Source organism: Apostichopus japonicus, chromosome 2 (genome assembly GCF_037975245.1).
Source record: "Apostichopus japonicus isolate 1M-3 chromosome 2, ASM3797524v1, whole genome shotgun sequence".
Lineage (NCBI taxonomy): Eukaryota > Metazoa > Echinodermata > Holothuroidea > Aspidochirotida > Stichopodidae > Apostichopus > Apostichopus japonicus.
In genome coordinates this window covers 822,698-849,728 of record NC_092562.1, presented here as the reverse complement: position 1 = coordinate 849,728, position 27,031 = coordinate 822,698, and the positions used below count along the sequence as shown (strand labels likewise).

Below are 27,031 nucleotides of genomic sequence, written 5' to 3'. Positions count from 1 at the left end.
TATCATCGTTGTGCGTTTGTTTTGCTATCTGACCGAGGACTTTAACAAAATAATTTCAGGTCCTCGGTTGTGATTTCTAAAGAATCATAGCATATCAGGGTCGTGGCCTTCGGTTCAGGAAAAAGAAAGTAAAAAATTGGCAGACAATCTTGTACTGATCATGACCCTTAATACCTTAGACTTGAGCACCATACCGGCCTATCCTGCACATTGGGTCAACCTGGATAGACTATAGTGTAATTGTAGTGCCCTTTGACACCCGCTCCAATGTTTCTGGCCCACGTGTGGCACACGTACAAATATATGTGAGGCCCCTTGCATGCTGTATGGTATTGCAGCCGACTTTAAATACATGTCAAAGAGTTTCCATAGCTAACTTTCGTCAACAGTCGGTGATTCCATTCCCTCACCGCAAACCCACCGAGTCAGGGAGGGGCCCAGGGGCTCAAGGCCCCTAATCTGATACATTATGACATTTAATCATATAACTTTGTTTCAGAACAAGGTATATATTTAAATATATATATATATATATATATATATATATATAATGGCAGCATGCATGGAGAACGCTTGATGCGCGCGAGCATTTAGTACTTTTTCACGGTATTTCTTACGCAGCGCTACATCGTTAGTAACTTTGGTATCCATCGATACTACTAGTCTCCCGGGGCCGCTCTCTTCCGAGAAATCCTGGATTCATCAATGCGATATGGATGACGTCATAAGGAACCAACTGAATGACGTCAGATCGAAGAAATAAGAACTCAGAAAACGCAGAAAAGATACCAATGCATTGGTAGTAGTATTCGTAAGAAAAAGTCAGTTTATTTTTTGTACCTTCCAAACGAATGGAACTTACATACACACATCATCTTTTCAAAGAGCTTATTTATTACATGTCAAATTTATACAATTGTTCCAAATAAACATATATATCCCATTAATATCATTTATTATTATTATTATTATTTCAGCCAAAAAGTTTGATTTTTTTTTTGTAGCGTAGCCTCCTTCCACATTCAAAAGCTCTCTTGATGTTACAAATAACAAAATGAAAGTTTCACTTATATACAAAACACACACATACAAAGAAACAGTGTTCTTTTTACCTCTTATTGTGAATTACTTTTTATCAGTTTCTGTTTTTTTTTTTATTCAAATTAAAACAATATATCAGAACAGCGCCCATCAAATCGGAGACGATTGTGGTTGGTTATAAGCATGGTTGTAAGAATTGTTATCGATTATTCGATAAATGGATGAATTGATAATCTCGTCATTAATGAGTTATTTGGTAGTTATATGAATACAAAGAGAACAACGCTTTTTCGAAAATGTTTCTTCTGCATAACAATTGGATAATAGCTTCTTATGCCCATAAAATGTTACATCAATCGATTTTCTCGCCTCCTCTTCCAGTTCATATATATATATATATATATATATATATATATATATATATATATATATATATATATATATATATATATATTAATGGTGGGATTTTCGAGGGTCCTCCTTGCTTTGTCTGTTGTTTTATTAGAATGATTCCTGCAGCCTACCATCAACACTTATTTTTTATATATTTTTTTATATCTTTTATTATTTTCAAATCATGAACTTCTGTGATAATTCAGTCAGGTTTAAGTCTATAATTTGACGTCATTAATGTATGTATATATTTTTTTCCAATTGCTAACTTTAGTAAGCAAATGACTTAAAAGGAAATGAGAAAACTTTTGCAGTAGACATTCAACTTACATTAACAGCCTACTGCAATTTTGAACGATGAAGTAGGCCTAGCCTCAAGCTCAATATGTGCTTCTAACATTTAAACAGGAAAAGAGTCTCTTTAACAAGGACCTACTTTCGTTGTTTCACATTACCATAGACGAGAATTTTCCAAGTGTTTTTTTTGTTGTCAGTAATAAAATAACTTTCAGAAACATGTTCATGTACACATATACTTGAAGTGTGACATAGTTTCATGATGGTGGAAACGCCTGTAGCATTAGTGTATTCTAATCATTATTTATTTCCAAAGGCAGAAACGAAATTTCAGTCTCAGTGTATGCATTAAAAGTAAAATAATAATAACAAACAACACTTCAATTTATTCGGTAAAAACATTAACATTCTAACTCAAGAATCCTTCAACATTTCAATGATGGTTCAGACAGAAGAATATGAAATCTAGTGACAGTCCATAAAAAGATAGTTATTTTTATATTTCTCAAATTAGAGCTAAAAATAGTAGTCGGAAAAATCTCAGGGTGTAACCCATTCTCTACAATTTCATTTCCAGCCGATTGAAGAAGAAAAATTGTGCGCTTTAGCTTTACCTGGTTGTTGTTGTTCTTGTTTTTGGTTTAATTTGTTTACAGGGCTAATAACAGAACAACAATTTGCTTAAGAAATTAAAAAAAAATGAATAGGCTAGTTTGTATCAACCGTTACTTTATAAGATTTTAAGGAAAGATCTCCTGTCTTACTTTATTAATGGTATGGTCCAATACTAATGGCATGGTCATGATAGAGTTTGAGTTCGGCTTATACATTACATGATTCTTAGTACGCATGCGTAAATGATAACGTATAATGATAACGTAAATGATAACGTAGTTGAGAGTGTGTAACAAAAAAAGAACCTTTTTTTAAACATTTAATTTTAACTTTAAATATTATAATGTAACGAAATCATAAAATAAATGAAGAAATAAAATTTAATTGTCAAGCAAGGTTTCCCTCATACTAGTACTCTCGAGTCGTGAATATTCATGATGCGTGACGTCATTAATTTAAGATGAAAGATATCATAACTTTACTTATGCATTGTCGTGACATGTAACATCTTCTTAATTTCATTATAACTTAAGAAGATTTTTGGGGGTGTTTTGTCGGCATTTATTTTGATTAAAATACCGATAGGATTTTAATCAAAATAAAGTGGATTTTAATCAAAATAAAGTGGATTCTAATCAAAATAAAGTTACAATCAATTACAACAAAAAATGTGCAATAATTTCATTTAATCAGCAAGTACTTAATTTACTAGATTCGATTCTCAACATTTCGTGATAAGACACTATTTTGATATTGTCGACTTTTTCTTCATTATTCGTAATGAAAGTGGACAAGTAAAGCTACTTTCTTTTTTTTAATCATAAACCCCTAAAAACAAAGCTGCCATTTATTGATAAAATAACCTATATAACGTATACATTTGCTCTTTGCTGTTTGTTCAAGCTGTGTTTGTTGCTCTAAATATCTGTACCGGGTGAACCCCATCTGAACAAACAAATGGTGTTGTATTAAATCCCCATATTGACACGTATGGTCATACATAGCGTGCTATTGTATATCAGAAACGATCTAAGACGATAACAAACTTTTTATTCCAATCCAATTTTATTATTCTGACAATTGTTTCATGTTGAGCAAAGTGGGATTGGGGGAAGGATCTCTCGGCATCTGTATATAACGAATGCCTTTTTTCCATCATGCAGTTATGTTAATCAGATTCGTTCTTGGTGTTACTAGTCACAGTTCCATCCGGGGTATCTTCAGAGGGGCTGCTGGGTTCGGTACCGTGTCCCCCTCTGATGAGTCCCGGACACTGTACACACTCCGGTGGACAAGATGCATAGGGGGCAAACAGATAGCGTGGGAACATGTCAGCAGAGTTTGGTAGCTTCCCAGCCAAACTAAACGGATGGAGAGCAGGGAAAACAAACCTGCCTGGCGCCGATGCGCCGGAAGTTGATAAGTCGCCCAATGCGGACGAGGCAAAGACAGGTGCTCTGCCGAGCAGTGATTCATGTTGGAAGGGGTGTGGTGGTCTCTGTGTCAGGAAGAGCGGAAGGGATGTATTAGGGGAGAGAGTTGTCGGTGGGAGGGGCGTAAAAGCTGACTTTAAGCCACCCACTACACCCATCTTGTGCTTTTCGCTCAGAGTGGGGTGGAATTGCGGTGGTTTAGAAAGTTCTTGCATTTTACCAATTGAGGCAAAATAACTGTTTGTCCTTTCGCAGTTATTCGTCGTCGGCTGGTTACTTTCTTGCGAGGAATTATCTGTAGCGGAGAGAAAATGTTCGATGGCTTTTATCAAGTCTCCGTTACAACCTTGTAAGACGAGTTCTAACACAGATCGTCTCTGACTAGGAAACAAACGCGATAAGATTTCTATCGGGGATAACCTCCCAGGTCTAAAAGGGGACACGAAGCTCGCTGCGAGACCGTTGAATGTATCTAATGTCGACGATTTCTTTATTTTCTTATCTGGCGAGGGGCTGTTCTCTGTGGTTTTGTTTTCCGCGGGCCTTTTCATGCTGTCGTCTGCTTTCTCTGATGTAGTCAAGTTTGTTTTAGGTTCTGGAACGCTAGTTGTAGGAGATTCACGATCACTGTCTTGTTTTCTGTCATCTACCGTAACCGTGGTGATTTCATTATTATCTACAAAATAAACAAAAGAAAGAAAAATTGCAAGATAACAAATCTACCAACAACAAAAAAACAAAGACAAAAATCGAGATATCAAGTGATTCAACAGGTAAATATTCAAACATATTAGAACTCATGTTGACTATTTTACTTTAAATTCTCTGATTATGTTTGATTTATTAAATTACAGGTTTCGTATTTCGCGTAATCACTAGATTCACCAACCACCAACCACTCCCTTCACTCTTACATAATGTATACATGGCTACGGTATCGTATCGTACCAACAACTTCGCTGCCCCTAAGCTACCCTACAGTTTCTAAAAACTCACAACCCCCTTCCCCAGCCCCACCAATAATTTCCACTTTCACGTTTGCTTGTAGCACTTTTGACAGACCATATAAGTAATTAGTAGCGTTCGCAAGTTCTTTTCTTCTCCACGGCCACCACGAGCCTCTTTAATCGACACCCGCCCCCCCCCCTCCACAACCCCCTCCGGCCGTGTTAACACTTGTATTAGTATTATCAGTAGAGTATTTCATTTGAACCTCTTTGGGCCTTGTTCTGTTGCCAGCGCGTGGAATACGTTGTGTTTGTTTATTTTGTCCCCACTAATACAAACCAATATTGTCCATACTTTCCGTTGACAAACTGTATTTAGTAAGGCCATGTGACGCCCATTGGATAACAAACTTTAATTCTTTTTTTTTTTAGCTAATTCCTTCTATTTATTTTCAAATAAAATCAATCGTCAAATTCAATAGTATTACACTATCCCATCATATTTGAATTATGAACAAACTTATACAGAGATTTAATTTTCCTAGCTTTTGAGTAAACATCAAACTTTGTTGTTTTTTTTCGTCATCTTCCTTCTAATGTGGCTATACGTTGGATACCACGCACTGGGATTGGTAAAGAATTGTTTGTTTTGTTAACAATGTGGAGGTCTTGTTTTGTGAACTTTTCGTATATATGTCACAATTTTAGTTAAGCCACATTATTAGCGCAGCTGTTTAATACAGCCTCTCCTCTTCAAAATAAATATATAGACATAATACTTTTAACACTAGATAACTACCCATATGAGTATCCGAAAGTACTGTTCGACTCTATTAATTGGTTGCATGCTTCAACTCATGTTGTATGTTTAGACTAGAGGACAGATGCTTCGAAATCGGTTAGTTTTAAAATAAGATTCAACTTAACATATTTGATCGTCAAAAATTAGAGAGAGGTTTATCTTTAAACAATTAAAGATCAATAAAACAAATTGAACGAGATGGCGTATACATTTCATATAATTTAATAAAAGGATAGGAAAGTGTTATAACGTTTTAAATCAACACTAGAATGGTAGATATGTGTTAAGGACTCTGCGGGATTTGTTACAAGTTGGGCTAAACCTTAAAGTTCAAAGATGGTATAGTTAAGACTTTGTGAATATATATTTGCGAATAGATTGACGCGCAACCACGTATACTTCTGGGGAGTGGGTCTCAATTATGGGCGCTCAGCCGGTTCCCCTTCCCCCTCCCCTCCCCCCCGTAGACAGAATATAACCAAAAATCATATAACAGACATTGTTTCCAAAGTTGCACAATATAGCACCATTTTGCATCTCAACACACTTCATTTTCCCAACATAATCTCAAAGAGGGAGGGACACTACCTCTCCCCACCGCGTCATCCCCCACCCTGCCCTCCCTCAACGCACGGCATCCGCGTAAAAGAACCGGAACTGGTGAGTGATCAGCAACAATTTGACATCCAATAGACAGACGTTACTACGCCAAAGACGGAAACCGACTCTATATAGAATTTGAGAGATAAAACCGCTGCTGATTAGCTAACCCCGTGAAGCACTATATAACTAAAGAGTGTGCGTTTGCCGCTTGACCTCGTTCAATTTGAAGCGTCGCCAGGCAGCCATGTTACAGGCTATAAAAGACAGGAAGGCAACTGATCTCACTTCTATTATATGGTAGGCTATTGAAATACGAGAGAAACATTGTTTTCATATTTTCTTTTTTTTGGCGTTAAGAAGAGAATTTTATACAGATTACCATTTTGCTTCATATCAGCCGTACAGTTATTGTTTTGGCATTACGCGAACGTGTGGACGGGTGATAATTCGGGTGTGGAGATGCGTATGTCCGGTATTACTTCATTACTGTTATTGGAATACTGACCATTGCAAGTTTATCAAGAAATACTGGTTTCGACATAACTTCTTCCCCCCCCCCCCCTCCCTCCCTTTCCCTTAACAAAATGTATGTGTGTGTGTGTGTGTGTTAATATTAGCAGTAAAATTGCTTTTATCAAGCATTAGTTAAAATTGATTTTGTATGTAGTTTAACTACCGGTTCAAAAGACCAAACACTTGTGGCATTCCTTTTAAAGATGTTATAGCTAATTCGTTTCTTTCCTTAGACAATTGTCAATTTTAGTTTCATGAAAAGATGTACATTTTGATCAATAATGATATAAAAAGAATTATTAAAAACAACCCTAAACTTTTCTAGAGAAGTTCACATTCCGTAAATACATGATAAATACCCGACAACAGTTAACTTTCATTCAGATTCTGTCCTTAAAGGTTGTCAAACTATCAATACTGCTGCCTGCCTGATTTTTCAGTTAACACATTTCTATAAAATAAGTTTAAAATTACCGCTTTTAACTGCATTACAGTGTTTTTAACTATAATATGTGCTTTCAACAGCTCAAAAGGATATCCGAAACGTGCCTAGAGGCGATGTAAAAGCATGTTTTTGTCACAAAAAGAAAGTTAACTTTCATTCCATCAAATAAAGAAACAACAAAAGAAATAAAAGTGTTTTTTGCCATATCTACATGGTTACTTGAAAAGCAAGTTATTTCATTTTTATATAAAAGATCACCCTAATTACTCACTAGAATTGTTGCCCTCTCTATATGTATTCTCGGTAAATTTACCTAAAATTTAAAAAAAAAAAAATTGACGATGTGAAAAGTGTCCTATGTAATACTTTTAGTTGAGTGTCACCTGAGCAAACTAAGGCCATATGTTATACTTCAACTCGTGAGCCAATACAAATGTTTGGACCAATTATGTTTCTCCCCAAAAAACAAATTTACACAAGGATCGATGAAAGATCTATGCATTGGAGTTTTCCGATAAAAAATATATATATATTCAAACAAAAGATGTTATTAAAAATTATTTTAATACAGATATAGTTATTGTAGTTATTAGAAAGTTGATATTCGACAGGTTTTTCCTAAACTTAATCAATGATTTTACTATAAAGAAACAGCGTATCTAAAAATAAGGGAGTCTCGTTAAATTAACTCATCCACCGATGCAACGGTATTGGCTTTCATAATAACAATGATGTCTCCTTTAAGGGATAATATTAAAACTTCCAGAAATGAAATAAACGTGGTTGGGTGACTAACATACTGTATATATAGAGAAGACAGAACTATAATGGCAGAAAAGAAGATGGCGTCGTGTGGCGCGGGGGAGGGGGGGGGGATTGGGGGCTCTTGGGAAGGGTGTCGGATGTCGGATATCATAGGAAGTTTCAAATAGAAGTTATTCTATCATAATACCGATCTTCGAGAACGGTATCAAAGAAATTAGAACACCGATTTATATATATATATATATATATATATATATATATATATATATGCCTTGCACAACATTTTCAAATCTCAGATGACATGAATATTAAATGAACATGCTTTTATTGTTTTTTTGTTTGTTTTTTGTGCCTATGTTTACGGTTTATTAAATGATCTTAGCAAAGACGTGACAATCTGCAAAGTTGTGGACGTGTTTTCCTTTTCCTGGCTTTTTTTTTTGACAGTCGCTTGTTTCATAATTTTGATGTTTCATGCATATGCAAGATCTTAGAAGACATTCCGTCTAGTCATGTTCTTAGCTAGAAGCACTAGAAATCAGAGAAAGGGGAAATATTTTTCGTGTTAAGAAGTGACAGTAAAGTGTGCATAAATTCCTTGTAGACCCACACTTGTCTCTCGCCTAATTGCATTTAAATGGAGCATGTACCAATACAAGTAACACTCTTTTTCTCTATCATGTGAGCTCCTATCGATTATTATGTTATACGCTTTTGTACAAAATATATACAACCATTTTGAGAGGGTCCTCTTATGCTCAGGCGCTTGTTTGTGGCGTAGAGTGGTTGAGCCCTTTGGCAAAACTAATACTTGTGTGTCAATTTCGCCCTATATGAGGATACTTGGGAAGCAATTTTGATTACATTCAAACGAGACAACGCATAAATTAGAAACAACCAAATTTACGGATCAGAGTGGGAAGTGAGAGAAAAAAGGAGTGTTTCACAATTTCTATTTTCCCTTCCCGAGGGGGAGACTTTGTTTCTGACAAGTCAAAAGAAAAGAACAAAATTATTATCTCTCACGAGCCAACACTTGAAGATAGTTTGATGACCACAAAGTGGATGGCTTTTCTTCCCTCTTTCTTGTTTCTTAAGTTCATTTCTTTATCTTTCTTTTTTAATTTTGTAGCCCGTGTCTTTTAAAGAGTTACTTCTGAATGACTGAATGAATGAATACGTTCTTGTAATATTTTATCGCCTCTATATCTCAGCAGTGATTAACAGGGTGGGATGAAAACAGCTTCCCCCCCCCCCTAATTCTCGAATTCTTCTTTCTTTTTGGGTGGGGGATGGTGCGATAAAAGAATATGAGTCATTATTATCCCACACACGTGATCACATGATTCCATTTAATTTCATAATTGATAATAACCTGTTAAATTTTACTCAAAATTCAACATTTTAAATGTACTGTATTTCGTTAAGAAGAAAAGGGAAAATATTAATATAAAAGAAGGCCTAATTTGTCTCTTAAAGTATCTTATCTCAGTAAATTACAGATCTGCGATATTTTTTGTTGTTATTGTCTTTTCTCTCTGTCTTTTGTCTCGATCATTTTGTTGTTTCAAGGAATATATATATATATATATATATATATATATATATATATATATATATATATATATATATATATATATATATATATATATATATATATATATATATATATATATATATATATATATGATAGATAGATAGATATATACATTCTTTTGTTACTCCTCAGGATTCAATCGCTCACCAGGCCTTGTGTTTTTCGGACGTGCAATTCTGCTCTTGAAAGTCAACTGTATTTGCCTTGCACAAACTCAGGCTAAATGACAGACAGAGGGATCTTTTGTTAGGCTCGTTAAACAAGTTTTTTGGTGTGAACTTGAAAAACTTTTCTTCTCTCTGTTTTTTTGTCCGTAAACGTGACGGCCTATTCATCCCAAACTCTTTTCTTCGGATTCATTTTTTTTTTTGAGCTGCAATCGCGTACAAGACATACACACACACTCACTAACACACACAAAAAAGTGTCAGTTTCGTCAAACAGACCTCCGGGGGCAAAAACTTGATAACAAGTTCTTCTTTTGGCCTGCGGCTGACATGTTACAAATTGAGTAATTTTATAAAGGTGCACCCGTACAAATGATATTTGTATGCCGAAGCGGATTATAAGAGCCTATTTACCATACAGTGTACCAAACGTGTCTGTCAAACTCAATAGAGGCTTCAAGCAACACCTATTCACCTGACTCTCTACATGTAAAAAAGTGTTGTCCAAAAACATAAAGAGGGAATCTGAAAGGGGTGTAATATAGGCCTATTTCAATTTGCACATTTGCTATAGGACGGACGGGGTGATTGTTTTTCGCAATATGTGATTTGACGCATATATGCATTGAAGCTAGTCTAGTCATGCGATATTAAAGAATTGATATATGGATTTACTTAAATTCATACAGATAATGTTAAGATGGTCTCTATATAACACTAGTAAATATGACTCATATCAGTCAGACTATAAGACTGTAGAGTTACATGTTATCACGAATATATAGGTGATCAGTTTTCTGTTGAAATAGTTTTGTTTTATTGCATTGGTGTGGGTGTGCTCTCTTAACGGTATAAGGTAATTAGGTTTTCACATATGAAGTACAATATACATAATAATAAAAGTAAATATAAGTATACATATTAAAATAAGTAATATAAAAACCTCACACTAGGTCCATTTCCCATATCGACGTAACAAAATGGTTTGCGAGGCAAAACATAAGGATGTTACAACAAAATGCCATTGTCTTTTATTATTTCATTTTACTATTCTTACAACTGAAATCTCTGTATAATTTTATGGGATCACTTGATCCCCATGACGACTCTCTTAACAACAATATACTTGATCCAACATTAACTAGCATGACTTCACGTGATTGAAATTATATCCCAGGGAACATAAAGACAATTTTGGATGTATTTCCATGTAGGACATATCACATATTATTCAGCAATTATTCCGCAATGATCCCATACCAATGACACTCACATTTCAACATTTCATATCTCTGAGCAAGCCTATGAAACTGAAAATTGAAAACAAATGTTAAATTACGTAATAGACTTTTCCTCATTCATTCATTCCTATTTTATTATCTGTTTCTTGTATGTGTTTGGGTGGATTCCATTCAATATGGTTACGGTTGGAGTATTTATTCAGTAACAACGGATAAGTAGATAAATTAATTTCTTTCAACTTAACTTTCACCATGTACTTGTTGTACTCGAGTCCGTCTCTTTTTGTACTCAAAAAGTAAACTTTAACACACTCTTACTCATGGGTTTGTACTCATTTACTCATGTACTCGTTGTCGACGTTTTGCCTTTATACACATTATCGTATTTCGGGACATTACACTCGCACCTCAAAGTGTGAAATCTAGTAACACCCACCCCACCCTACCCCTCCCCTCACCTCATCCCCCCACCCACTCCCCTCCCCCTAAAAAATAAGAATAATAATAATAAAGAAGACGAAAAAGAACCTGAGATCTTTATGCCCTGTGGAAAATATTTAATGTATAGATACAATATCTGCGTTCCTTCAAAAAAGAAATTAATTACCAACGAATTGGGCTTATATCCTTTAATAATACAAATCTCATTCCCCACGTATCTCGTTACTTACACTTCTAGAGAAGAAAAAACCCTTTCTAAATCAATTGTGTATTAGCTACGGTACTTAACATCTAACCCATCTTAATTCTTTCAGAAATTCACGTCGATTTAGAGTGATGCATATGGATTATATATATTGCTTGCTTGCTTTTTTTTTGTAAATCAAATTTGAAAACTAGGCCTAGAATAGGACATCTCGACAATTTCTACTTGAACATGCTGCTCAAATTTCAAAGTCAATTTTGTTTCCACTAGAACGGTATACCACGTGATTATAATTTGAGTGACGAAAGAAGTTAAAAAAAAAAACAATTGCTGGAATTTTTTATTTCACATTTAAATCGGCTCGTGACGATGCCTGCCGTAATGTACCATATATTTATGTGTTACATACTAGACCTGTCTGGAAACAAACCGCACATCTTAATTCTAACTATTACCAAAGGGTAAAATACTTATAATATAATGATGAAAATAAAATATTTCATGTCTGTTTTGTTTGTTTGTTTGTTTTTTTTTTTACCAAATTTTGTATGCGAATGTTGTACAACACAAATCAGTTTTCTGTGTTTGTATGTGGTAACTATGTCACATACAGAATAAAGCCATGAAGTGAAAGGAATGAAAACATCTATTTTTTTAGTTAATCGTTTAATTAATGATTATTAAATAATTGATTAAAATTAAGTAAGCAACCTAAGAAGATCGCAATGGTTCAAAATAAGATAACCCCCAAGATTGACTCCCAAATTGGGAATTAATTAGCGATTATTTCCCACCATTTCCATTTGATTATGAAAATTTTGTCGCCCAGACATCTCCAGACCAGACTAGACTACAGAATACTAGATCTATAGAAGACTTGTTCAGCTAGTGTGATGTACGCGTGGTCTTAGAATAAACATCAGGCTGAATGATTTTTAGTACATTTCAGATATAATATACACCAATGGAACTAATGCATAGAGCAAGAAACGGACACAGTTCATGATGGAAGGATGCACCTTACAAGACTTAACCCCGTCTATATGTATATGTCAAGAATGTTTATCTATATCTGTGTCACGTGGTAGACGCCTACATAAACAAAGACACAGAAAATATAAAGGCATTTTTTTTTTGTGGTGAAACATGCATTTTCACGAAATAGTTTTAGTTTTGTAAAATTTAAAAGTTATAATACAGTTTCCTTTTTGCATTAGAGTTAAGCAATTTGATTTAATAACTAAATGGACAATAAGTATGCTTTACTATTAAAGAGGTGTATACATCAACATAACCTAACATACGAAATTTCAAAACGTTTACCTTTAAATCAAGAATTAGGACTTGACGTATACGGTACGTGCATGGAATTACACTATGAAATATTCGTAATGACTTTAACATTGACAGGGCCACACACATGCTGTACCTCCAAAGGTGAAATTTAGCCAAATGTAAGAATGAAAAGTTTAAATTTTGTGGCAAATGAGTCGGGATATTATAATGCGTTACCAAAACCATTTCATGTTAGATGAACCACCAAAGCTTTAGAAAAGTGTTTTTCTGTTTTTGGTTTTGATTTTTTGCGTAACTTGTATTAGGCCTACTGCAGTTAAGATCTCTGAGGTATACAGTATACAGTAAAGGAAAGATTCTACAGTAATTGTTTTGTATCTGTTTATATATAGACACACGTTAACATGTATAAATAATTCAAAAATGAGGATTTTGTTTAGTTCCCTGATCAATTATTAAAATAAATCAATTGTAAGTCAAACAAATGGCTTAATAAATCACACACAAAGGCAAACGATACATTAACGGCGGCACTATAGGACAAAAACTATGTCACTCGCCAACCTATTACAGCAGTGACACGTCAGAATTCCGTTTGCTGATATAGGACTTAACTAAACGTTTGGCGTGACATGATGAGGAACATGTTTGACTAAAGTATACATTTAACAGCGATGGTACTAAGAAACAAACCCAACTAAATGGTAACCACATTCATTTCAAATTCTCACTGTATAGGTTTAATTCAAAGCAAACACCCAAGCCATATGAAACGGCTGTTGTTGTTGAAATCGAGTTAATATGTATTGGGTTCAAATGTATTAAAAATATTAAAACTAGAATATTCAAAATGAAGGTATGAAAACATATCGTTAAGATTATTGCACTGATCTTCATCAGAAAACAGAGAGTGGTAACAACTTTCTGTGGCAGTTTTGTTTTTGAGATGGTATAACCAGAGGAATGAAATAATGTTGTATTTCCTGGAATTAAAAACAAACCAAGGCTTGTCATATATATACTTATCTACCTATAAAGGTACTTGATTAGGATCTGCAAGCCAACTTTTTCTTCTAAAAAAATAATGATGTGACATTTTCAATTGTTTATTGAGAATCAGTTTTTATGGAAAACCTAAATCCATAGGGAGAGAAATTTAGAAATTGTTTTTTTGTTGGAAGAATGTTTCACCGAAGAAAAACAAAACCATAGTAATGAGTTAATGTCTTTCATAATCGTAACTCTAATATCAAATTTACAGCAAAATACGAAAAAGGACGGCAAGACTTTCAATCGACTCATAATATAATTATGATCACGTGATCAAAGATCATTTGAAGGGATTCGTCGATGTTAAAAATGTCTTCCTTTATTTTCATGGTGCGAAATCATTTTGTAACGAAATGCTAAAAAAGGGCGTTTTAAGTACTTGAATGGGGTTCCATGCAGTGCGAATACTACAAATTTTTATTTTTCTTCTTCTCTCTCTCCCTCTAAATTCTTTTTTCGACCTATTTTCTCTCGGCTTTCAGCTAAAGATTGCGACAATACAAACGGGTCCATGGGAATTGTCGTGTTAATGATGCGTCACATGATACCAGAAATAAGGCAATCAAAACTAAATTATATGAAAATAATTTTTCAAAGATTTCATAGATAAAATTTGCAAAAATTATCAATCAATACTTCAAATTCTGTTAAATATTACATCTTGTCAACAATATTTCGAGTGCGTATACTCTTAAGACTCTAACATGACTAATCTAAACGAGAATGAAAAGTTTCAAGAATCATAAATGGAATTTGATTTTGATGTTTAATTCAAATAATTCTTAATAACCGATGATTTTTTTCTTCTTTTTTTTTTCTTGAATTTAATGTTCAAACTATCGTCAAAGAAGGAAAGAAAACTATTTGAAGAAAAGAAACAACATTAATATAAGCTTTCCACGCATGGATCCATTTTTTCCTAATTCACACACAGGCACGTTAGTTTCCGTACGTTTGTGTGTTTGTGAATACAGTTTCTTACTTTCGGACATGGTCAGGCCAAGTGACAAATTTTAAAAAAAATCTTTCTTTTTTTAATAATCTTTTTTATGAAAAACACATGATTTCCCCTCTTTTAGTTTATCTTGGTTTCGTATTTAGGTAAAAATTAACATCATCTTTCAAAATGTACGTACAATGTCGGGTGTAACTTTTTAAGAGAAATAAATCTACCTTGGCAGTTTGATATGAATTATTTGCTTTTTCTTTTTGTCAGTAGTACGAAAAATGTTAACTGAACCCCACCGAACGGTACTCTCAAGTATTTTATAATAAAATTAATATTGTCTATACCATCCTCAGAACTTTTTGTTTAGCGTGAAACAGCTTTAAATTGTTATTAATAAGGGTCAAGAAATATTACTGCAGTTAGTAAAGGGTTTCTTCAATCGATTTAAATATGGCATAGTTATATATAGAGAAATATAATAATAATAATGCTACAATAAACAGTGGACAAAGAAAGAAAAATCTTTAAAAAATTGACAGACCGGAGTCCTTCTCTACATATCAAAATTTATATACTATAAAGTGTAATGAAAAGTAAGCAATATGATTTGATGTAAGCTAACGTTGAATAAGAAGTGTTGAATAAATAATAATAAAATGAATATTAATTAAACTGAATTTTAATATTTGGGTTTACTATTTGATAAATTGAACAAGATCTGTAATATGAATTTAACTATTTTCCCACCTACTAAATAATATCAAACAAGATAAAAACGGATACATTTTAAGAAATGATTTAATGTGCATATGGTAGTTACCGGTACGTTTGTCGTTTATAATGGTTTCTGTATTATGGCAAATTCTGAGGTTTCATTAATTTGCTTGTATAATTATTATCTACCTCATCTGATAATATCCTTACATTTCTCAATTTCACAAATTATTTGAGGTTAGGTATACAATGCATTCCAAATCCTGACGCTACTACTACTACTACTATAACCTACATTTATGCACAATGTAAACAAATCGATTTCTGTCCATGTGTATAGGCTATGCATCAATACATGGTTACAAATTTAGTCATGATAAGGGAAACTAGAATTCATATTGATTTTATCTATAGTTATTTATTATGTAATGGTATTTGCAATTTAAAAAATAGTAATGAGAATATTGACCAGAACATGAGATTTATTTATTTATATTTAAGTTTTATACCTTTTGTAATATCTTGGAAAAAAAGGAACGGTTTTGTTTTTTTCCTCTTTTCATCCAACTTTTTTCAACCGTTCAGCTCTTTTCACAGTGGTTTAAAATTCTAAAAAATCCAAGTCGATTTTGAATGATAAAGGAAACGATGTGATATCTAGGAATCAGCTTAAAAAGATTTAAAAAATACCAATGTATGAATTAACAAATTATTGGGTTACAAATCTTATTTGGGTTAGTATTCTTGACATATTAATGTTGGTTATAATATAATTCATTATTAAAACATGTTAAGAAAAAATGCCCAGGAATTAAAAATCGAAATATCACATCGAAATTATAAATGGAAAGGTTTACAATAACACACTAGATCTTCTTTCATTTCTTGTGATTTTTTTTTATATATATAATTTTATTATATTTGTGTATATACTTAGCTTCCCTCCGTCAGTTCAGAATTTTACAAAACATTGTCACTATATAGTTCTGTGAGTACGTAATTCATTATCATTTGGAAAGCTGGTCAATTCTTCGATAAAAGAAATAATGAAAGTTGGAAGATGGAAAATAACAACGAGTCATTTTCTTTTTTGACACATGAAAATCTGTCTGCGTCTCTGGATTGCGGTTATAGAAATACATATTGTCACAAAGTTAACAAGATAAATTGTTTCCGAGATGAAAGATTGATTTACGATCGAGTGTGCAAATATTTATAATGTTAAATTGACCAAAGAAATATACTTCACGAACGATTAGGATTGTGTCTATGCGGCTTAACAATCCATTTAATATCTTTACTGCTTCTTGTACAAGATGATAATGGGGGAGATATTGTTAATAAAGCAGTATAGGTGGGGTGATACGAAAGCGTCTGTGAGCTGCATCCACTCATGAAAAAATACGTAAAGGCTTGCAAGGAGTCAGGAATAGGGGATAGTTGTTTGTAGCGTGATGGGGACCGGCTCGGAAGACATTGATTGATGAACGGGGTATAGGCTTTCAATTGTATGAGAATAAGTTTATATTACAATGCATTATTTACTGAATAGGTTGTCTGGTATAGTGTAAAAACAAAGCACAAAATTGACAAAAAATATGTATTTATGTATATATGAATATATGTATGTATATATATATATATATGTATATATATATATATATAAATATATATAAATATATATTTATATATATATATACATACATACACATATATACATACACACACACACATATATATATATATATATATATATATATATATATATATATATATATATATATTATTAAGTTTATTTTATTAGTATGAGCTTGGAACAAGCTATGATAAATTTGTTTTTATTAAGCATTTCAGTCACTGCACAGAAAAATAATCATCAAAGCAGAATGTAACATTTGAACCAAATTTCGTTCCCATAACAATTTAAAGCGACTAAAAAAAACAACCTTCTTTCTTTTCTTTCGTCGATTTTAATTTTCCTACGATTGTATATTTTATGTTTATTTCTCCCACCCACATACCCTCCGTTTAAACTCTGGTTATACGGAGCACTCAGTACATACCAATGTTTCGAAGTAAACATAACTTTCAGAAATAGAGAAAGAAATCGCACTGTTAGAATTCGACAGGGGGTGTGAGACAATAAAAAGGTAATTTGTCTCTGGTACAATCCAAAAAGAGTTAATGAAAAATATTGGTCCAAAACTTAATTAATTACTGTTTCATAATATCAATGTCATGAGTTCATTGACTTAGAACATATAATTGTACCATTGATTTTTTGTTTTACAGAAAGAGGTGAATATGAAACAACAGAGAGTTGAATGTTCTAAGAAATCAACTTTATTGTGACATTAAAAAATCACGATAGTTTGAAATTTAGAACCGCCTTTATTTATCGGATGTAAATCATGCTTGCAGAAACACATTTGACTTCACTGGACGAAAGGTGTTACTTTTTGCAACGTAGGTTTTTGCCAACAAATATGATTGTATTTGTTTTAGTGTATTTATATTTGCATTCCTGAAGTAATTTCAGCGTCTCCAGGAAAAAATAGAGTTATTGTTTTTTAGAAATGCATGAAAAATAATCAGTATAAAATAGTCTTTATATGTCACCTTCATGAATATATTTTTATATATATGTAAACACACATATATATTTATGTATGTTTATAAATATATATATATATATATATATATATATATATTATACTGATATATATAGGCCTATACATATATATATTATACTGATTAGGTTTCATGCAATACTAACGACAATAACTCATTTATCTGGGGTGAAGGGAAGTTTATACTAAAACAATAGTTGTAATACCATTAACGAATATTCTCTTAGTATGTTCTTATTATGCTAATTAAATAATTTAATGCATTACACACACTTTGACAATATGATTTACACTTTCATTCATTTTCGTGAATGTTGGCTGACTGACTAAAAGAAAACTATAACTGAAAGAAAATATCATATCATAAATGAATTAGGTCTAAAAACAATTTGCACCCTTTCCCTGATATTTCTTAAGATTTTTCTGAAATTAGCATACACGGATTTGAGAACCTGTTGCTCGATTAAAACATCAGACCATAAATAAATCTGTTGTCACGTTACACTTTTGGATAAATGATCGGTTTCATAACATTCCCGTTTAGTTATATTTTTCCTGCTAATTATTTTACTTTTTAATCAATTATTTATCAACTTTTATTATGATGATTTCGTTCTTTTTTTCATAAACTTACCTGCAACGTCTTGAATATCCGTGTCACCTCCGTCGAGTGAATCTTTGTCAAGATCGTCTGCCTCAGTTTCTCCTCTCGACCCAAAAATCGGTCCTTGAGGAAGATAGCCATAATGTCCATCGGGGGAACACGCCCTAAGGCCCATTATAATCGCGTCCTCCGCCGCCTGTTGTCTTTTTAATGCAACTTGGGCCGCCATGACCCTCTGCCTCTCCGCGATGAGGTTGCACTTAGGACACCGGCAATCTCGGAACCTACAATGCCGCTTGTGGCCCTTCAGCCACGAAATCACGCCATGGTTACGGCAACGGGCGCATTTGGGTTTCCGTGCACCCTTTTCGGTCAATGGTCCTCGAAGGAGAGATAAGGTCCGCATGTCCATGGATGAATGATCTACAGCAGAAAACATTCTTCGAATTATCATATAGGCTTAGTTTGGTCAACTTTTGGATGGAGCAACTCTCTTAAAATCCAGCGAAATTCAACGGAAAATAAAACAACAATACACTTTGGATCGGAAACACCATCGAAAAGAAGTGAAACCAGAAAAGGAGAGTTTGTGTCGTTGATGTGTCGAAATCGATCCTTGTTGGAGAATAAAATGTCTCGAAAGCGAGGTCAGCTTGGCTTAAGACGGGAATGTACTTTTAAAAGTCCAAGCAAGCCTTCCCTTAGCCCTCTTAAACTAGTAGGAGACCGTGTACGTGATACGTCAATATTTACAACGTATTATAATTCCCTGCACTCATCAAGCAATTAGCTCTTTATTGCCACATAATAGAGATACCCACAAGCTACAAGTATGCAAGTTTGCCATTGGTTCATTTTTCCACCAATCAAAACACAGCAAGTTGTAAGTTCGCAAACTTTCTTGTACGATCGCACATGTACGGAAAATTATACTATATGTGTTGTATGCTTGCTTGTTGGTTGGTTATGTTACCCATTTTTTTTTCTGAATTTATACAATGACACTTTGATAGGGTAGGAGTGGGACTGACCCGAGCGTGGAAGTCTGTAAAAGCGAAGTTGATAAGACAAGTCAAGTCGGGGGGGGGGGGGGGGCGGGGGGCGGGGGGGGGAGGAGTCCAAACAGTTTTGAAGTTTTCTCTCTCGTGCAACAGGAATGTAGCCGTATTGGCTAAGAGATTATTTCTGCTTTAAAGTTTTTGCGGTTATTAGGGTATTGCTAACGGTTGCATTGTTATGACTGTCAACTCGAGGAATATGTAAATGTGGTTTGTTGATGATGAGTGGTAATAGAGTATGATTGACAGATAAGAAATACCAAATTGTTTCTGATTAATTGAAACCTCAATGGAAAATTATTGCCATGAACTGTGGCATTAGACAGGGTGTATGGGGAGGGGGGGGGGGGTAATGAGGGGTAAAGATTGGGGTGGCTTTAAAATCAATTAACGAACCATTCGCCAGGAAATTGTCCGATCATTTTCAAACAATTCGTTTGGTTCAGTCAAATCAAAACTGCATTTTTCACCTAACGTAAGTTGAACAGCATACTAAAACGAGTGACACCTATATGACAGTGACAAGTTATAGCATGTTTAACCTAACAATATTATAATTTACATTTTATATCAAACTCTCGGAGAGATCCCTACACTTTTTTTTTAAATTATTGTAATAACATTTTTTTTCCGGCAAGTAGCCAGAACATCGTTCCATGCGAATGCTATTAATTAAAATCTTCGTTTTCGAAAATGATGTATTTGTATCATATATATTCAAATAATTTCAAAATGAAGAGCTTTCATATAGTTTCTTATTTAATCTTTCTAGTTTGTAGTTTTCTTGTTCGTTTCTTTTGTTTGTTTTTTGGCAGTAGACAATTGTGCCCATTTTAGTCCAAGTATTCATACGTAAATTGTTATTTTGTTTCATAGTAACATCTTCAACATTGTGGACATACATTCCAGAATGCCATAAACTTAACGGATACACTCCACCAACCGATATATATATATATATATATATATATATATATATATATATATATATATATATATATATATATATATATATATACATATATATATATATATATATATATATATGATGCAGTAGGATAACCCGTGGCAAGTAACCACTGTTAACCTTTTACACTATACAGAATTTTGTTTTCCTTCTTTTTTTGTGTCAGCCCAGTTAGAAGGTTTACTTTGGTCCTTGTTCTTGTCAGGTAAATAAATTCGATATTTAGTACACTGTTTTTGTGGTTGTTACAATATACCGCGTGTTTGCTCTTTACACTCAAAACACCTGGATATACATGTGCACGTTGGCAGTTGGGTGTTGATTGTAAAACAGTTCATTGGCATTGGGCACCTAGGCCTATATTGATACTTATTCTACACAAAACAACTGTATCGAACACCTTTCGTGAAAACGAGACAGACAACCCAGGTGTTTGAATCACGTGATCGTCACTAATCGAATCACTCCAATGATTCATTAATTAAGCTCATATTTAGTATTAATCACATTTGTAAGTTTGGATTTACTCTTTAACTGGTTTCTTTTTATTTCATTTTTATTTGATAATGAAACTTGAGAAGTCGTTAGACATAGCTTTGTATCAATAATTTGATACCAATTTCGCAACTCAAAAAACAAAGTGATTTACCTCAAGTGATGTGTCCCCTATGTTCAAACGATATGTCCCATATGTTGAAGCGATGTGTCCCCTATGTTCAAACGATGTGTCCCATATGTTGAAGCAATGTGCGGCCTATGTTCAAGCGATGTGCCCCCTACATTCGAGCTATGTGTCCCCTATGTTCCAGCTATGTGTCCCCTATGTTCGAGCGATGTGTCCCCTATGTTCAGGCGATGTGTCCCCTGTGTTCAGGCGATGTGTCCCCTATGTTCAGGCGATGTGTCCCCTACATTCGAGCTATGTGTCCCCTATGTTCCAGTTATGTGTCCCCTATGTTCGAGCGATGTGTCCCCTATGTTCAGGCGATGTGTCCCCTATGTTCAGGCGATGTGTTCCCTGTGTTCGAGCGATGTGTCCCCTATGTTCAGGCGATGTGTCCCCTGTGTTCGAGCGATGTGTCCCCTGTGTTCGAGCGATGTGTTCCCTATGTTCAGGCGATGTGTCCCCTATGTTCGAGCGATGTGTTCCCTATGTTCAGGCGATGTGTCCCCTGTGTTCGAGCGATGTGTCCCCTGTGTTCGAGCGATGTGTTCCCTAGTTTTCTTTGCCCGTTAGAGAGAGAGAGATGAGGAGGAGGATGGGGTGAAAGTGTATGGCAAGCCATATGGGACAAACACTGCATAATTTATCCGCGTATTAATTGGAATTTATACGCGTATAATTGGAATATATACGCGTATATATTATGAGCCAATCATATGGCTTAAATATATCCGCGTATTAATTCGAATATATCCACGTATTAATTCGAATATATACACGTATTAATTCGAAAATATACACGTATTAAATAAAATACATATGGAGATTAAATCCTATATATGCACGGATTAATTAGAATATACACGAAAAAACAATTCCGCTCTCGCTGTGTACATATACCAACGATAAATGTTTTGGCGGGCTCGCGAGATCGCTTCAAAAAGCGAAACTTTACACATGTACAATTAATACGCGTATATATTCGAATTAATACGCGGATATATTATGCGGTGTTTGTTCCACATGGCTTGCCATAAAAGTGAGGAGCGTTCGCAAGGGACCAATAGTAATCTATTAGTGAATTTTTAAACGCAACAATTATTGAAACAACAATTTCGTCAAGATTCATCAAGTCTGTGTCTTTGTCAAAAACAAAAACGTCTTCTTTTCTTCAAACGATAAGGAAAACGAAAAAATAAATTAAATTTCATATATAACTTTGAAACTTCAAAATTCATTACACGCTTTGGGTTAAAAATTCAAATTTCCTGGGATAAAAAAAGAAAGAAATTGTGCTATATTAGTACAACTTATTGCGTTTTAATTTAAGGAAGTTTACATAGGAAGTTGCATTTGGCATTTATATGAGATTTGGTTTCGATCACAAAAGACATTATTAAGAGTTATACATATTTACGTGGACAATCCGAGCCTCACACTTCCCAACCACTTCTAATCTTATTATTTTCACTCCAGAGCGTGCGCGTTGAAGTAAAATGGCGTTCGTTTACGGCGCACCAATTCCGAATGATTTCATAGATCAATGGTTTGCCGTTTTATACGATACCAATAAAGAACAACGACTGATAGCAATAAAACAGCCGAGTGTAGAGATAGATAGATAGATAGATAGATAGATAGATAGATAGATAGATAGATAGATAGATAGATAGATAGATAGATAGATAGATAGATAGATAGATAGATAGATAGATAGATAGATAGATAGATAGATAGATAGATAGATAGATAGATAGATAGATAGATAGATAGATAGATAGATAGATAGATAGATAGATAGATAGATAGATAGATAGATAGATAGATAGATAGATAGATAGATAGATAGATAGATAGATAGATAGATAGATAGATAGATAGATAGATAGATAGATAGATAGATAGATAGATAGATAGATAGATAGATAGATAGATAGATAGATAGATAGATAGATAGATAGATAGATAGATAGATAGATAGATAGATAGATAGATAGATAGATAGATAGATAGATAGATAGATAGATAGATAGATAGATAGATAGATAGATAGATAGATAGATAGATAGATAGATAGATAGATAGATAGATAGATAGATAGATAGATAGATAGATAGATAGATAGATAGATAGATAGATAGATAGATAGATAGATAGATAGATAGATAGATAGATAGATAGATAGATAGATAGATAGATAGATAGATAGATAGATAGATAGATAGATAGATAGATAGATAGATAGATAGATAGATAGATAGATAGATAGATAGATAGATAGATAGATAGATAGATAGATAGATAGATAGATAGATAGATAGATAGATAGATAGATAGATAGATAGATAGATAGATAGATAGATAGATAGATAGATAGATAGATAGATAGATAGATAGATAGATAGATAGATAGATAGATAGATAGATAGATAGATAGATAGATAGATAGATAGATAGATAGATAGATAGATAGATAGATAGATAGATAGATAGATAGATAGATAGATAGATAGATAGATAGATAGATAGATAGATAGATAGATAGATAGATAGATAGATAGATAGATAGATAGATAGATAGATAGATAGATAGATAGATAGATAGATAGATAGATAGATAGATAGATAGATAGATAGATAGATAGATAGATAGATAGATAGATAGATAGATAGATAGATAGATAGATAGATAGATAGATAGATAGATAGATAGATAGATAGATAGATAGATAGATAGATAGATAGATAGATAGATAGATAGATAGATAGATAGATAGATAGATAGATAGATAGATAGATAGATAGATAGATAGATAGATAGATAGATAGATAGATAGATAGATAGATAGATAGATAGATAGATAGATAGATAGATAGATAGATAGATAGATAGATAGATAGATAGATAGATAGATAGATAGATAGATAGATAGATAGATAGATAGATAGATAGATAGATAGATAGATAGATAGATAGATAGATAGATAGATAGATAGATAGATAGATAGATAGATAGATAGATAGATAGATAGATAGATAGATAGATAGATAGATAGATAGATAGATAGATAGATAGATAGATAGATAGATAGATAGATAGATAGATAGATAGATAGATAGATAGATAGATAGATAGATAGATAGATAGATAGATAGATAGATAGATAGATAGATAGATAGATAGATAGATAGATAGATAGATAGATAGATAGATAGATAGATAGATAGATAGATAGATAGATAGATAGATAGATAGATAGATAGATAGATAGATAGATAGATAGATAGATAGATAGATAGATAGATAGATAGATAGATAGATAGATAGATAGATAGATAGATAGATAGATAGATAGATAGATAGATAGATAGATAGATAGATAGATAGATAGATAGATAGATAGATAGATAGATAGATAGATAGATAGATAGATAGATAGATAGATAGATAGATAGATAGATAGATAGATAGATAGATAGATAGATAGATAGATAGATAGATAGATAGATAGATAGATAGATAGATAGATAGATAGATAGATAGATAGATAGATAGATAGATAGATAGATAGATAGATAGATAGATAGATAGATAGATAGATAGATAGATAGATAGATAGATAGATAGATAGATAGATAGATAGATAGATAGATAGATAGATAGATAGATAGATAGATAGATAGATAGATAGATAGATAGATAGATAGATAGATAGATAGATAGATAGATAGATAGATAGATAGATAGATAGATAGATAGATAGATAGATAGATAGATAGATAGATAGATAGATAGATAGATAGATAGATAGATAGATAGATAGATAGATAGATAGATAGATAGATAGATAGATAGATAGATAGATAGATAGATAGATAGATAGATAGATAGATAGATAGATAGATAGATAGATAGATAGATAGATAGATAGATAGATAGATAGATAGATAGATAGATAGATAGATAGATAGATAGATAGATAGATAGATAGATAGATAGATAGATAGATAGATAGATAGATAGATAGATAGATAGATAGATAGATAGATAGATAGATAGATAGATAGATAGATAGATAGATAGATAGATAGATAGATAGATAGATAGATAGATAGATAGATAGATAGATAGATAGATAGATAGATAGATAGATAGATAGATAGATAGATAGATAGATAGATAGATAGATAGATAGATAGATAGATAGATAGATAGATAGATAGATAGATAGATAGATAGATAGATAGATAGATAGATAGATAGATAGATAGATAGATAGATAGATAGATAGATAGATAGATAGATAGATAGATAGATAGATAGATAGATAGATAGATAGATAGATAGATAGATAGATAGATAGATAGATAGATAGATAGATAGATAGATAGATAGATAGATAGATAGATAGATAGATAGATAGATAGATAGATAGATAGATGGATAGATAGATGGATAGATAGATAGATAGCAGGCCCTACTTTGTTAGTAAATATCGTTTCTATATTGTTTATAAAGTAAGCTATAATACCCCGTTCAAAACACGGATTTTAGGTTAAATTCACGAAAGAAAAGTCTTCAATAATAACCATCAAACATTTAAACAAAAAACAAACAGAAAAACATTAGCTTCAGACGACATTGAGGGGTTGAATGAAAAGTCAGTACATAAAATTAGTTATTTTATGTTTGCTTTGAAGTCCAAGGTAGTGCAATACTAACACGATAGAACATATGGCCTTCGGCGTTGGCGATCAAACAAACTTTAAATGAACGAATGTAATCAAGAGGCGCTTTTCAAGGTATGTATAGTTTGACGCTTGTCAAAAGGTAAGGTTATATATGTTTTATCTATGGTTGGACGGATTATAATAATTATTAATGTTTTATCTATGGTTGGACGGATTATAATAATTATTAATACAATTTGCGATAATACAACTTTTGCGGGGTATAACAAAGCGATGTTCAGTTGTGTGAAAGCTCCTGGAAAGGGAAGATTGATAATTTCCCACAGAAAACAGAAGTTCGTTGATATTTAATGTTTCTTGCATGTTTCTGTGCATAACCACAAGATATATATTTAAATATATATATATATATATTTAAATATATATTTAAATATATATATATATATATTCGGTTACGATAAAGCGAGTGAATTTATGCCACAGCGACAAGACAATGACGTAGGTTCACGTGAGCATACACTTAAGTGTACATTAAAGTTAATCAATTTTCCACCCACGACATGCTACAAAGAGCAAAAATGGTCACCAATAATCCAATGTTTTGTAACGGTCAGTTCCAGAGCATTACGAAAGCCTTGTTGGTGCATGGCTTCACACAATAATCCCCGTTCTATACCTCATCATTGGTACAGCCCTGACTGTTAACGTCAAGCATATGGACTAGTAGCAACAACATTTCAATAAAAATGAATTTAATATTTGCTCCTCTTTCGTATATCAACAATTTCCCTTCACAAGGTTCCTATACAGCAAATTCAACCATATATATATATCCTCCCTCATCTCACCCCTATACCACAACCATATTTGTAATATTTACTTAAATATATATATGTGATAC

At 33.0% G+C, this 27,031-nt stretch overlaps 1 protein-coding gene across 3 annotated transcripts in view; it reads right to left on the bottom strand.

Annotated features, from left to right (window-relative positions):
• Positions 1-809: 809 nt before the first annotated feature.
• LOC139973298 (doublesex and mab-3 related transcription factor 3, truncated-like) overlaps positions 810-27,031 on the bottom strand; it is a 42,840-nt gene continuing 16,618 nt past the window's right edge. The window contains exons 1-3 of one of the 3 annotated variants that reach the window (XM_071979894.1): positions 21,423-21,647; positions 18,779-19,171; positions 810-4,455 (exon numbers count right to left, since the gene is read on the bottom strand). In XM_071979894.1, coding sequence (XP_071835995.1) covers positions 3,515-4,455; positions 18,779-19,160 — 1,323 coding nt within the window. In that variant the 5' untranslated portion in view covers positions 19,161-19,171; positions 21,423-21,647 and the 3' untranslated portion in view covers positions 810-3,514. Of the gene's footprint in view, positions 4,456-18,778; positions 19,532-21,422; positions 21,648-27,031 lie in introns of those variants that run through there. The other 2 variants (XM_071979884.1, XM_071979875.1) reach the window with 2 other exon arrangements.